The 12938-nt window shown below is 38.1% G+C and overlaps 1 protein-coding gene across 1 annotated transcript in view; it reads right to left on the reverse strand.

The window, feature by feature from the left end:
- Positions 1–224: 224 nt before the first annotated feature.
- The window catches only part of CRTAM (cytotoxic and regulatory T cell molecule), a 40520-nt gene continuing 27806 nt past the window's right edge, over positions 225–12938 (reverse strand). The window contains exons 9-10 of the mRNA XM_033097856.1: positions 12610–12696; positions 225–972 (exon numbers count right to left, since the gene is read on the reverse strand). Coding sequence (XP_032953747.1) covers positions 842–972; positions 12610–12696 — 218 coding nt within the window. The 3' untranslated portion in view covers positions 225–841. The remainder of the gene's footprint in view (positions 973–12609; positions 12697–12938) is intronic.

Raw genomic sequence — 12938 nt, forward strand, 5'->3', positions numbered from 1 at the left:
TGATAGGGGGAAAAAGACATGTCACATGCCACTTTCACATGTGAAAGTGAAAGTAGGAAATAGAACTTGGAACACAACCACTAGGAAAACAAATATATGCATATTCAGGTCCTTGTTAAATAAGTTTTTAAAAAACATACATTACATCAATAATCAGTAAATTAAACTCATTTTTTATTTTGTACATGTTTCTATAATAAAGTGTTGTTAAAAAAAAAAAAAAAACAACAACAACTTTGTCACCAGGTCAGCTTTTGTGATTTAGCAAGAAAATCGAATCTTTGGACCGACCTTGAACTCATACTTGTCTCAGGGTGGTCATGCACATCTGACTCATTCATTGTTTATGTGCCATTCTCCCCTGACAGTTTACCTGCTGGTTACATTTTAAAATTGTCTTGAAAGTAAGCTTCTAGGACTAGAGAACTTTTTTATGTCCTTTTCATCCCAAAGCTCTTTATTTGGAGACCAAAAGGAAAGATTAAATAAAATTAGTTTCGTTCCACTAATCCCATCTAAAAATTCCTGCTCCCTTCACAGTAAGATGCTAGTTGGTCACATTGACCCCGATCCCAAGGCTTAGCAGAATCTTCCTGCTCTGAAGTAGTGTCAATCATAACAGGTTATTTACTTGTTTTTTAAAATACAAAGCCTTAAGTCCATGGTTTGGTCTTCATTTTGCTGCTCTGAATCCAGGGCAGGTTACCATGGGAGGATACCACCTTGCATTGCACTTAAAAGTCCGTTTTTCCTGTCACAGTAATCATGCTCCTTCTCATAAGTTGTCCACTTAGGTAACACTATGGTTGCCTTGAAATCATATTTTCTATTGCAGGGAGCACTACACAATGCTCTCTGGTATATGAGCATGTTCTCCTTTTAACTTTAAATGTTGTGCATTTTTCTTCTTCTTTGTTTTTGCTTCTGAGTACAACTGTGTGATGTAGTTCATGCAGCTCTTAGAATGGGAAGCTGAAAAAAATGTCATAGACGAAAATTTATTTTGAACAGCATTGCACCCCTTTATTTGAAACACTGATTGCATATGGTATTTTTAGGTCCATATGTTAATGTCTTTAAAAATCAAATATGAAATTCACTGATGCTGATAAATAATCTGAATACCTTGTTATAGTCTAATTTTTAGAAAGTCTTGTTACATAAACAATATACTCATAAACCTGACATAAACTATATAGACATTTCTGCTATAAAAATAGCATATGGGTTGGAAGGAAAAAAACACATTGCCTTCAGCAAAATTTCGTACTATAAGTAACAGGGCTTATGAGGAAAATAATGTTGGGGCAGACCTCTTAAAGCCTCTGCAACTTGGTGCACAGAGACTTGAGCAGCTCCAGAAGGTATCTTTTAAGTGAGCACAACTGATATAGTTGAAAAGCTGGATTTGAGGGCACTAAGGAAAGGAGGACGGAAGTGGGTATAAGAGCCCAGAAGAAAGTGAACCTCCACGAGCTGTCACAAGTTCCTGGGGACATTTCTGGGTCCTGGTAGGGAGTCCTGAATGCAGGTGCTCGTTTTAAACTTTCTTAAACTTGAACTGTAAGAGTTTCTGCTTGTTCAGTAGCTGAGCTGAGAGAGCTTTTCTTTTCCTGCTAAAGGCTGTAATTCTACTGTTTTAGTTACCCTTGCCTAGGAAAATTGGCATAGGAAGCAACACAACTTACACATTATATTGACATCATTCTCCTATATGCCAGTCAAGCATGATGTGATTGATGTTATAGAAACATGGGTTGCAATACAACAGACTATATGTAGCTTACACACAATTTCCCCTCCAACCCTCAGTTCTCCACAGTCTGCTCCCTCGTGCCACATTCCCTCCTAGTACAGCTATTCTCCCTTTCCATTGCACACTCTACCAGGTCAAAACAAGCAAACAAAAAAGGCAGAGGTGTTGTAAAAGGCATGCTTCCTACAAAAACCTCAATAAAACCAATAGAAACTAGTGGCAAAGCTCACTGCATTTCTTGCTACCTCCTGCCTGGTAGAATATTTGCATGGAGGAAACAAATGGTTGGAAGGTATAAGATTCTTGCTTTACTGTAGTTCTAGCTCCTGTCTACTGGATCTTTGTCAAGAATTCTCTCTCTCTTTCTCTCTCTCTCTCTTTCTCTCTCCCCATTCCATTCCTTTCTTTTCATTTTCTTTACATGTTTTGATTGAGGAATTGCAATGAAGTCATCCAAAAAATCTGAACTATTTCTGCTTGAATTAGTCAAGCCTTGTATTCATTTATTAAATACATATTTATCAAACATTCCATTTGTGCCAAGTCTGTGCTAGGATCTGGGGATATACATAAAGTAAATCCGATTATTCACCACGTGAAGGAGCACTGTGGTAGCTAAATCAACACACCAAAAATGACAGTGTGGCATGGAAGTTTTTCGTTGGCAGAGATGTATATAGGATACTCTAGAGTACAGGAGGGACATATAATCCAGAGCTGTGCCTGTGCATGTCAGTGAGGACTCAGACATGGCTTGCCAGAGGGGTATACCTTCAGTTAGATGGATTTAACTGCTACTTTTCATTTTTTTCTATTATGCAGATTTATTTATTTATTTTGAATTAAAGTTTATTGGGGTGACAATTGTTCGCAAAGTTACATAGAATTCAGGTATACAATTCTGTATTACATCATCTATAAATCCCATTGTGTGTTCACCACCCAGAGTCAGTTCTCCTTCCATCACCATATATTTGATCCCCCTTACCCTCATCTCCCACCCCCCTTCCCCCCTTACCCCTGGTAACCACTAAACTATTGTCTGGGTCTATGAGTTTTTGTTTCTCATTTGTTTGCCTTCTTCTTTTGTTGTTTTTGGTTCATATACCACATATCAGTGAAATCATATGGTTCTCTGCTTTTTCTGTCTGACTTATTTCACTTAGCATTATACTCTCAAGATCCATCCATGTTGTCACAAATGGTCCTATTTCATCTTTTCTTACCGCCGAATAGTATTCCATTGTGTATATATACCACAACTTCTTTATCCATTCATCTATCGAAGGACATTTTGGTTGTTTCCATATCTTGGCCACCGTAAATAAAGCTGCAATGAACATTGGAGCACATGTGTCTTTGTGGATAAATGTTTTCAGATTATTTGGGTAGATAACTAGTAGTGGGATTGCTGGGTCACACAGTAATTCTATTCGTAATTTTTTGAGGAACCTCCACACTGCCTTCCATAATGGCTGCACCAGTCTGCATTCCCACCAACAGTGTATGAGGGTTCCTTTTTCTCCACAGCCTCTCCAACACTTCTTACTATTTGTCTTGTTGATGATAGCCATTCTGACTAGAGTGATGAGATATCTCATTGTAGTTTTTATTTGCATTTCTCTGATGATTAACGATGTTGAGCATTTTTTCATACGTCTATTTGCCATTTGTATGTCCTCTTTGGAGAAATGTCTCTTCAGGTCCTCTGCCCATTTTTCAATTGGGTTGTTTGTTTTTTTGTTGTTGAATTGCATGAGTTCCTTGTATATTTTGGATATTAGCCCCTTATCGGAGGCACTGTTTGCAAAAATCTTCTCCCATTCAGCTGGTTGCCTCTTTATTTTGTTGATGGTTCCTTTTGCTGTGCAGAAGCTTTTAAGTTTCATATAGTCCCATTCGTTTATTTTAGCTTTTACTTCCATTGCCTTTGGAATCAAATTCATAAAATGCTCTTTGAACCCAAGGTCCATAAGTTTAGTACCTATGTTTTCTTCTCTGCTGTTTATTGTGGCAGGTCTTATGCTTAAGCCTTTGATCCATCTTGAACTAATTTTGGCACATGGTGACAGATAATAGTCCAGTTTCAGTCTTTTGCACATGGCTTTCTAATTCTCCCAGCACCATTTATTGAAGAGGCTGTCTTTTCTCCATTGTATGTTTTTAGCTTCTTTGTCGAAAATTATTTGTCCATATTTATGTGGTTGTATTTCTGGGTTCTCAATTCTATTCCATTGGTCTATGTGTCTGTTTTTCTGCCAATACCATTCTGTTTTGATTATTGTAGCCCTGTAGTACGAGCTAAAGTCAGGGAGTGTGATACTTCCAGCATTGTTCATTTTTCTTAAGATTGCTTTGGCTATTCGGGGTCTTTTGTGGTTCCAAACAAATCTGATGATTTTTCGTTACATTTCTTTAAAAAATGCCATTGGGATTTTGATGGGAATTGCATTAATTCTGTATATTGCTTTGGATAATATGGCCATTTTAACTATGTTGATTTGTCCTACCCATGAGCATGGAATGTCTTTCCATTTCTTCGTGTCTTCTTCAGTTTCTTTTAAAAATGTCCTGCAGTTTTCAGCATATAGGTCTTTCACATCCTTGGTTAAGTTTATTCCTACGTATTTTATTCCTTTTGCTGCAATTGAAAAAGGAATTGCTTTTTTAAATTTCTTTTTCTGAGATTTCATTGCTAGCTTATAGGAATGCAATGGACTTTTGTACATTGATTTTGTAGCCAGCAACTTTACTGTATTCGTTGATTATTTCTAATAGCTTTTTGGTGGAGTCTTTAGGGTTTTCTGTATACAGCATCATGTCATCTGCAAAGAGTGACAATTTAAATTCTTCATTCCCAATTTGGATGCTTTTTATTTCTTTCTCTTGCCTGATTGCTCTGGCGAGGACTTCCAACACTATGTTGAAAAGCAGAGGTGATAGGGGACAGCCCTATCGTGTTCCTGAACGTAGAGCAAAGGGCTTCAGTTTTTCACCATTAATTATGAGATTAGCTGAGTGTTTGTCATATATGGCCTTTAATATGTTAAGGTATTTTCCTTCTATACCTATTTTATTAAGTGTTTTAGTCATAAATGGATGTTGTATCTTCTCAAATGCTTTTTCTGCATCAATTGATATAATCATATGATTTTTGTCCTTTATTTTGTTTATGTGATATATCACATTGATGGATTTGCATATGTTGAACCATCCTTGTGCCCCTAGGATGAACCCCACTTGGTCGTGATGAATAATCTTTTTAATGCATTATTGCATTCGATTTGCTAGAATTTTTTTTTAGGATTTTTGCATCTGTATTCATCAGAGATATTGGTCTGTAGTTCTCTTTTTTTATGTTGTTCCTGCCAGCTTTTGGTATCAGGGTAATGTTGGCCTCACAAAGTGAGTTAGGGAGTACTGTCTCTTCTCTTCTTCAATTTTTTGGAAGAGTTTGAGCAGGATTGGTATTAGATTCTCTTTGAAGTTTTGGTAGAATTTACTAGTGAAGCCATCTGGTCCCGGAATTTTGCTTTTGGGAAAGTTTTGGATGACTGATTCGTTACTGGTGATTGGTCTGTTTAGTTTTTCCAGTTCTTCGTGGTTCAGCCTAGGAAGGCTATATGTTTCTAATAACTTGTCCATTTCTTCTAGGTTATTGAATTTGGTGGCATATAGTCCTTCATAGTATTCTTGGATGATCCTTCGTGTTTCTGTGGCATCCGTGATAACTTTCCCTTTTTCATTTCTGATTTTATTTATTGGTGTCTTCTCTCTTTTTATCTTATCACTAAGATATCACTAAGATGTCACTAGGGTTATCACTAAGATAACCCTAGCCAAGGCTTTGTCAATTTTGTTAATCTTTTCAAAGAATCAGCTCTTTGTCACATTAATTTTTTTCTATTGTCTTTTTGTTCTCTATTTCATTTAGTTCTGCTCTGATTTTTATTATTTCCTTTCTTCTGCTGACCTTGAGCTTCATTTCTTCTTTTTTTTTTTTTAGTTCATTAAGTTGTAACATGAGGTTATTTATTTGGGATTTTTCTTGTTTCTTGAAATAGGCCTGTAATGATACAAATTTCCCTCTTAAAACTGCTTTCACTGCATCCCCAAAATTTTGGTAGGATGTATTTTCATTGTCATTTGTTTCTATGTATCTTTTGATCTTCCTCTAATTTCTTCTTTGATGCGGTCTTTCTTTAAAAGTATGTTGTTTAATCTCCATGTATTTGTGGTTTTTCCTGCTTTCTTTTTGCAGTTGATATCCAATTTCATAGCCTAGTGATCAGAGAATATGCTTGGTATGATTTCAATCTTCTTTAATTTGCTGAGGTTAGTTTTATGTCCCAGTATATGGTCTATCCTTGAGAATGTTAAATGTACACTAGAAAAAAATGTATAGTGTGATGTTTTAGGATGAAGTGCTCTATAAATGTCAATTACATTCATTTCGTCTAATGTGTCATTTAAGGCTGCTATTTCATTATTTATTTTCTGTTTGCATGATCTATCCATAGCTGTCAATGATGTATTTAGGTCCTCTAGTATAAGTGTGTTTTGGTCAATTTCTCTTTTTAGTTCTGTTAGTAGTTGCTTGGTATATTTCGGTGCTCCCTGATTGGGGGCATAAAAATTGATGACTGTTATGTCTTCTTGTTGTATAGTCCCCTTTACCATTATGAAATGTCCATCTTTGTCTCTTGTTATCTTTTTCACCCTGAAGTCTGTTTCATCTGATATCATTATGGCTACACCTGATTTTCTCAGGGTACCATTTGCTTGGAGTGTCAATTTCCACCCTTTCACTTTGAGTCTATGCTTGCCTTGTGGCTGAGATGTGTCTCCTGGAGGCAGCATATGTTTGGGTTTAGTTTTTTGATCCAATTTGCTACTCTGTGGCTTTTTATTGGTGAGTTCAGTCCATTTACATTTAGGGTGATTATTGATATGTGAGGATTTCCTATCATTCTATCTTCAGTTTTCTGGTAAGACTGTGTCTCTATTGTTTCTTTGCCTTTTTGTTGTTGTCTATTATTTCCATGTGGTGTATTCTATTATGTTTCCCTCTGTTTCTTCTTTTATTACAGTATATATTTCAGTGCCAGATTTTTTTTGAGTGGTTACATTTAAGTTTATGTAAAAGAAAATTTGATATTTGCAGTATTCCATTTTCTTCAGCATGCTTACTTTCTCCATTCCAATATTCCAGTTCAGGCCTTTAGTCTCCCCCATTTTATGTTTCGGTTGCCACAAATTGTCCCTGTTTTTGGTGGTCGAATAGCCTCCTTTAATATTTCTTGTAGTGCAGGTCATGTATTAGAAAATTCCCTCAGCTTCTGTATGTCTGGAAAGGTCTTTATTCCTCCTTCATGTCTAAAGGATATCTTTGCTGGGTATATTATTCTTGGCTCATAATTTCTCTCTTTCAATAGTTTGAATATTTGGTTCCACTACCTCCTGGCTTTTAGAGTTTCTGCTGAGAAATCTGATGATGATCTAATGGGCTTTCCTTTGTTGGTTACCTTCTTCTTTTCCCTGGCTACCTTGAGGATTCTTTCTTTCTCATTGATTTTTGACAGCTTCAATACAATGTGCCTTGGAGAAGGCCTGTTGGGATTGAGGTAATTAGGTGTTCTATTTGCTTTTTGTATTCGAGGATCCAGTTCTTTCCACTAGTTTGGGAATTTCTCGTCGACTATTTGTTTGAATATACTCTCTGTTCCCTTCTTTTTTTCTTCTCCTTCTGGTATGCCCATTATTCTTATGTTGCTCTTTCTGATGGAGTCAGAAAGTTCTTGTAGAGTTCTTTCATTTCTTTTAAGTCTCAAGTCTCTTTCTTCTTCCATGCGTGTGATTTCCAGGTTTCTATCGTCTATGTCACTGATTCTTTCCTCCAAATGGTCAACTCTACTTTGCAAGCTGGCTATTTCATTCTTCTTTTTTCTATTGAGTTCTTAACCTCCAGAAATTCTATTTGGTTCTTTTTTAAAATTTCAGTCTCTTTCATGAAACGTTGATGTTGTTCTTTGCTTGTGTTTCTGAGTTCATTAAACTGCCTTTCTGTGTTTTCTTGCATCTTGTTGAGTTTTTTCAGAACTGCAATCTTGAATTCTCTGTCATTTAAGTCACATATTTCCATATCGTTAGGGTCATTTTCTGGAGACTTTTCACTTTCTTTCTGAGCTGTCTTGTTGCCTAGGTTATTCATGGCAATTACTGATTTATTATTTCTCTTCCTAGACATCTACAGGAATGGGTTCTGCAACAGATTTATAGGAAGAGGTCTTTTGTTTTCCAGTACGTGTTGGTAGAATGTTTTATTTCTCTCTGACTGCAGCTTTTTTTTCTCTCTCACACTGTAGTGTTATGTTTTCTCTGCACTATTCCAGCTTTTCACACAATAGGGGGATTCCCTGGAAGGTGGGCTTCTCCTCTGTTAACAGTTCACCTGGGTCATAGGGCACCGCATCCTTGTCGGGATGCGGAGAGCTTTTGAAGTTCCAAAGCTCTTCCTGCACCAGATTTGATGACTCTTACTTTTCATTTTTAAAGATGCAGTTCCTTAAGTTCTACAAGATGATTTGGTGTTTGACTTTGTAGTATTAAAAGTCAAACTTTGCCTATGTTTATTGCAGCACTATACACAATAGCCAAGATATGGAAACAACTGAAATGCCCATCAGTAGATTACTGGATTAAGAAACTGTGGTATATTTATACAATGGAGTATTATGCAGCCATAAAGAAGAAAGAAATCTTACCATTTGCAACAACATGGATGGACCTAGAGAACATTATATTAAGTGAAATAAGTCAGACAGAGGAAGACAAATACCATATGGTCTCACATATATGTGGAATCTAAAGAATAGAATAAGTGAGTGAACTAATCAGAAACAGTTTTGGAGACAAAGAGGAAAAACTGAGGGTTGCTAGATGGGCGGTGGGGGGTGGGGGTAAGGGGGATGGTGAGGGGATTAGAAAACAGTCAGTAAGCACAAGATGGCCACAGGGTTTTGAAAATTAATTTGGGGAATGTAATCAATAATGTTGTAAAGATTTTGTAGGGTATCCGATGGACACTTGTTTCATTAGGGAGACCATCTCAAGGATGATGTAGATGCCTGATCACTGCAGTGTGCACCTGAAGCTGAAGCTGAACAATAATGAATGTCAACTACAAGTTTGTGTGTATATATGTACACAAGTTTGTGTGTATACTCAGCATCTTCTAAATATATATATATATATATATATATATATATATATATATATATATATATACTTGGAAGAAGTGGAGTACAGCATTAGGAATAGAGACAGTGGAAATGTAATGGCTCTGTGCGATGTCAGAGGGATAGTGGATGGGGGTTCACACAGTGTGAGGGATATAAATGATAAACGTCTAAGTATTACTTTGTCTTGTGCACCTGGAACTAATTTAAAAAAATCAAACTTTGGACGTCATCAAAATGGCGGTGTGAGGTGAGCCTCTGGAAATCTCCCCTGGAATTTACAACAAATCGAACAACTATAACTCCACAAAGGACTCCCTGCACAGCAGACAGGCAAGATGAAGAGGCTCACTACTGAATTCACCTAAAGGTGGGCAAATTGCACGAGCAGGGGAGGAAGGAAGCGAGAAGTGCAGAGACGGAGCTGCACGGGCTCAGGACGCAAACCTAGCTCAGTGCTCCGAGCTCGCTTCATCCTGAAACTACCGCAGCTGCGGGAGAGGGAAGAACTCGGACTGCTAGGCCTCCACTTATGGCCCACAGAGCTGACGGGACAGCATATAACACGGCTGAACCCAATGCTCACGGCAGAGACCTCGGAGCAAAGACTGAGGGATGAAGGCTGAAAATGGTAGTTAAGTCCTCACTGCCAAGCAGAGAACGAAAGCCTTAGGCACTGAGACTAGCCGCCCCCTCCCTACCCTCCCAGAGCATGCTCTACCCCCACCTGCCCAGTGCTAGAAGTGGAACAGTAGCAGTGTCAGACCAAAAGAACAGAATATTTGCAGTTCTGAGAACTGTGGTCCACAGACACAGATTCGCAGCCCAACTAGTTCCGGCAAAGGGGACGGAGCTGTGGAAGGAGGACTGGCTGTGGTGGTGGTCGCTGCCACTGCTCTGGGGCACCTCTCACAATCCACCCTGCCCCTGTCCCCAACTATCTGGGCAGATCCCTGCATGAGTAAACAGAACTGCTGAAACACAGGGGCTCTGAATCTGGTGCAGAAAGAGTTTTGGAATTACAAAAGCTCTCCGCATACCCACAGAGACGCGGTGCCCTGTGACCCAGGTGAACTGTTAACAGAGGAGAAACCTGCCTCCCAGGGAATCCCTCCATTGTGAGAGAAGCTGGAATAGCGCAGAGAAAACATAACACTACAGTGTGAGAGAGAAAAAAAGGCTGCAGTCAGAGAAAAAATAAAACATTCTACCAACACGTACTGGAAAACAAAAGACCTCTTCCTATCAACCTGTTGCAGAACCCACTCCTGTAGATGTCTAGGAAGAGAAATAATAAATCAGTAATTGCCATGAATAACCTAGGCAACAAGACAGCTCAGAAAGAAAGTGAAAAGTCTCCAGAAAATGACCCTAACGATATGGAAATATGTGACTTAAATGACAGAGAATTCAAGATTGCAGTTCTGAAAAAAGTCAATGAGATGCAAGAAAACACAGAAAGGCAGTTTAATGAACTCAGAAACATAATCAAAGAACAACATGAACATTTTACCAGAGATTGAACTTTTAAAAAAGAACCAAATGGAATTTCTGGAGATTAAGAACTCAATAGAAAAATGAAGAATGAAATAGCCAGCTTAGATAGAAATAAAAGCCATCCAAATTGGGAATGAAGAAGTTAAATTGTCACTGTTTGCAGATGACATGATGCTATATGTAGAAAACCCTAAAGACTGCACCAAATAGCTATTAGAAATAATCAACGAATACAGTAAAGTTGCTGGCTACAAAATCAACGTTCAAAAGTCCATTGCATTCCTATATACTAACAATGAAATCTGAGAAAAAGAAACTAAAAAAAAACACAATTCCTTTTGCATTTACAGCAAAAAGAATAAAATACCTAGGAATAAACTTAACCAAGGATGTGAAAGACCTATATGCTAAAAACTCTAAGACATTTTATGAATTTGACTCCAAAGGCAAGGGAAGTAAAAGCTAAAATAAATGAATGAGACTATATGAAACTTAAAAGCTTCTGCACAGCAAAAGAAACCATTGACAAAATGAAGAGGCAATTAACTGAATGGGAGAAGATTTTTGCAAACAGTGCCTCCGATAAGGGGCTAATATCCAAAATATACAAGGAACTCATGCAACTCAACAACAGAAAAACAAACAACCCAATTGAAAAATGGGCAGAGGACCTGAAGAGACATTTCTCCAAAGAGGACATACAAATGGCAAATAGACGTATGAAAAAATGCTCAACATCATTAATCATCAGAGAAATGCAAATAAAAACCACAATGATATATCACCTCACCCCAGTTAGAATGGCTATCATCAACAAGACAAATAGTAACAAGTGTTGGAGAGGCTGTGGAGAAAAAGGAACCCTCATACACTGTTGGTGGGAATGCAGACTGGTGCAGCCGCTATGGAAGGCATTGTGGCGGTTCCTCAAAAAATTATGAATAGGGGCCGGCCAGGTGGCTCAGTGCTCCTAAATCTGAAGGCTGCCAGTTCGATTCCCACATGGGCCGGTGGGCTCTCAACCACAAGGTTGCCAGTTCAATTCCTCGAGTCCCGCAAGGGATATTGGGCAGCGCCCCCTGCAACTGAGATTGAACACGGCACCTTTAGCTGAGCTGCCTCCCCAATGGCTCAGTTGGTTGGAGCGCGTCCTCTCAACCACAAGGTTGCCGGTTTAACTCCCGCAAGGGATGGTGGGCTGTGCCCCCTGCAACTAGCAACGGCAACTGGACCTGGAGCTGAGCTGCGTCCTCCACAACCAAGACTGAAAGGACAACTCCTTGAAGATGAACAGCAACCTCCACAACTGAGATTGAAAGGACAACAACTTGACTTGGAAAAAAAAAAAGTCCTGGAAGTACACACTGTTCCCCAATAAAGTCCAGTCCCCCCCCCCCGAAAAAAAATTATGAATAGAATTACCATATGGCCCAGCAATCCCTCTCCTGGGTATCTACCTAAAAAATCTGAAAACATTTAGCCATAAAGACACGTGTGTTCCAATGTTCATTGAAGCTTTATTTACGGTGGCCAAGACACGGAAACAACCAAAATGTCCTTCGATAGATGAATGGATAAAGAAGTTGTGGTATATATACACAATGGAATACTGTTCGGTGGTAAGAAAAGATGAAATAGGAGCATTTGTGACAACATGGATGGATCTTGAGAGTATGATGCTAAGCGAAATAAGTCAGACAGAAAAAGCAGAGAACCATATGATTTCATTGATATGTGGTCTATAAACACAAAACAACAAAAGAAGAAGGCAAACAAATGAGAAACAAAAACTCATAGACCCAGACAATAATTTAGTGGTTACCAGAGGGTAAGGAGGGAGGAGGGTCGTAGATGAGGGTAAGGGGGATCAAATATATGGTGATGGAAGGAGAACTGACTCTGGGTGGTGAACACACAATGTGCTATATAGATGATGTATTACAGAATTGTACACCTGAAATCTATGTAACTTTACTAACAGTTTTCACCCCAATAAACTTTAATTTACAAAAAAAGCATATTTTGAAGAAAAAACACCAAACTTTGATTTTTTACCCTACCCCTTAAAAACAACAAATTAATGAATCTCAGTTTTCAAATCTCACATCGTTGACTTACTTTGGTCATTTTTCTCTTGGGATGATGTTTCTTCATTATTTGACCTTGACTTGTAACTTTCTAGAGTGTGTTCTGAAATTTCATTTTCTGCAAGAAAAGAAAACTAAGTTAACTTCAGATGCCACAGACACCTGAAAATGTGTTTGAATAAGATGATACCTCTGTTTTTATACAATAGTGGATTTATCATTCCACCTCCCACTCCTTATGTCCTCATTCATTCAACAAATAATTTTTTATTCTTTACTGTGAGTCCTACAGGCACTGTGTTGGGCAGTATAAGAGTTGAAAAAGTCAAATGACACCAGATTAGAATCAGATATTGTCCT

This window comes from Rhinolophus ferrumequinum, chromosome 25 (assembly GCF_004115265.2).
Source record: "Rhinolophus ferrumequinum isolate MPI-CBG mRhiFer1 chromosome 25, mRhiFer1_v1.p, whole genome shotgun sequence".
Classification (NCBI taxonomy): Eukaryota; Metazoa; Chordata; class Mammalia; order Chiroptera; family Rhinolophidae; genus Rhinolophus; species Rhinolophus ferrumequinum.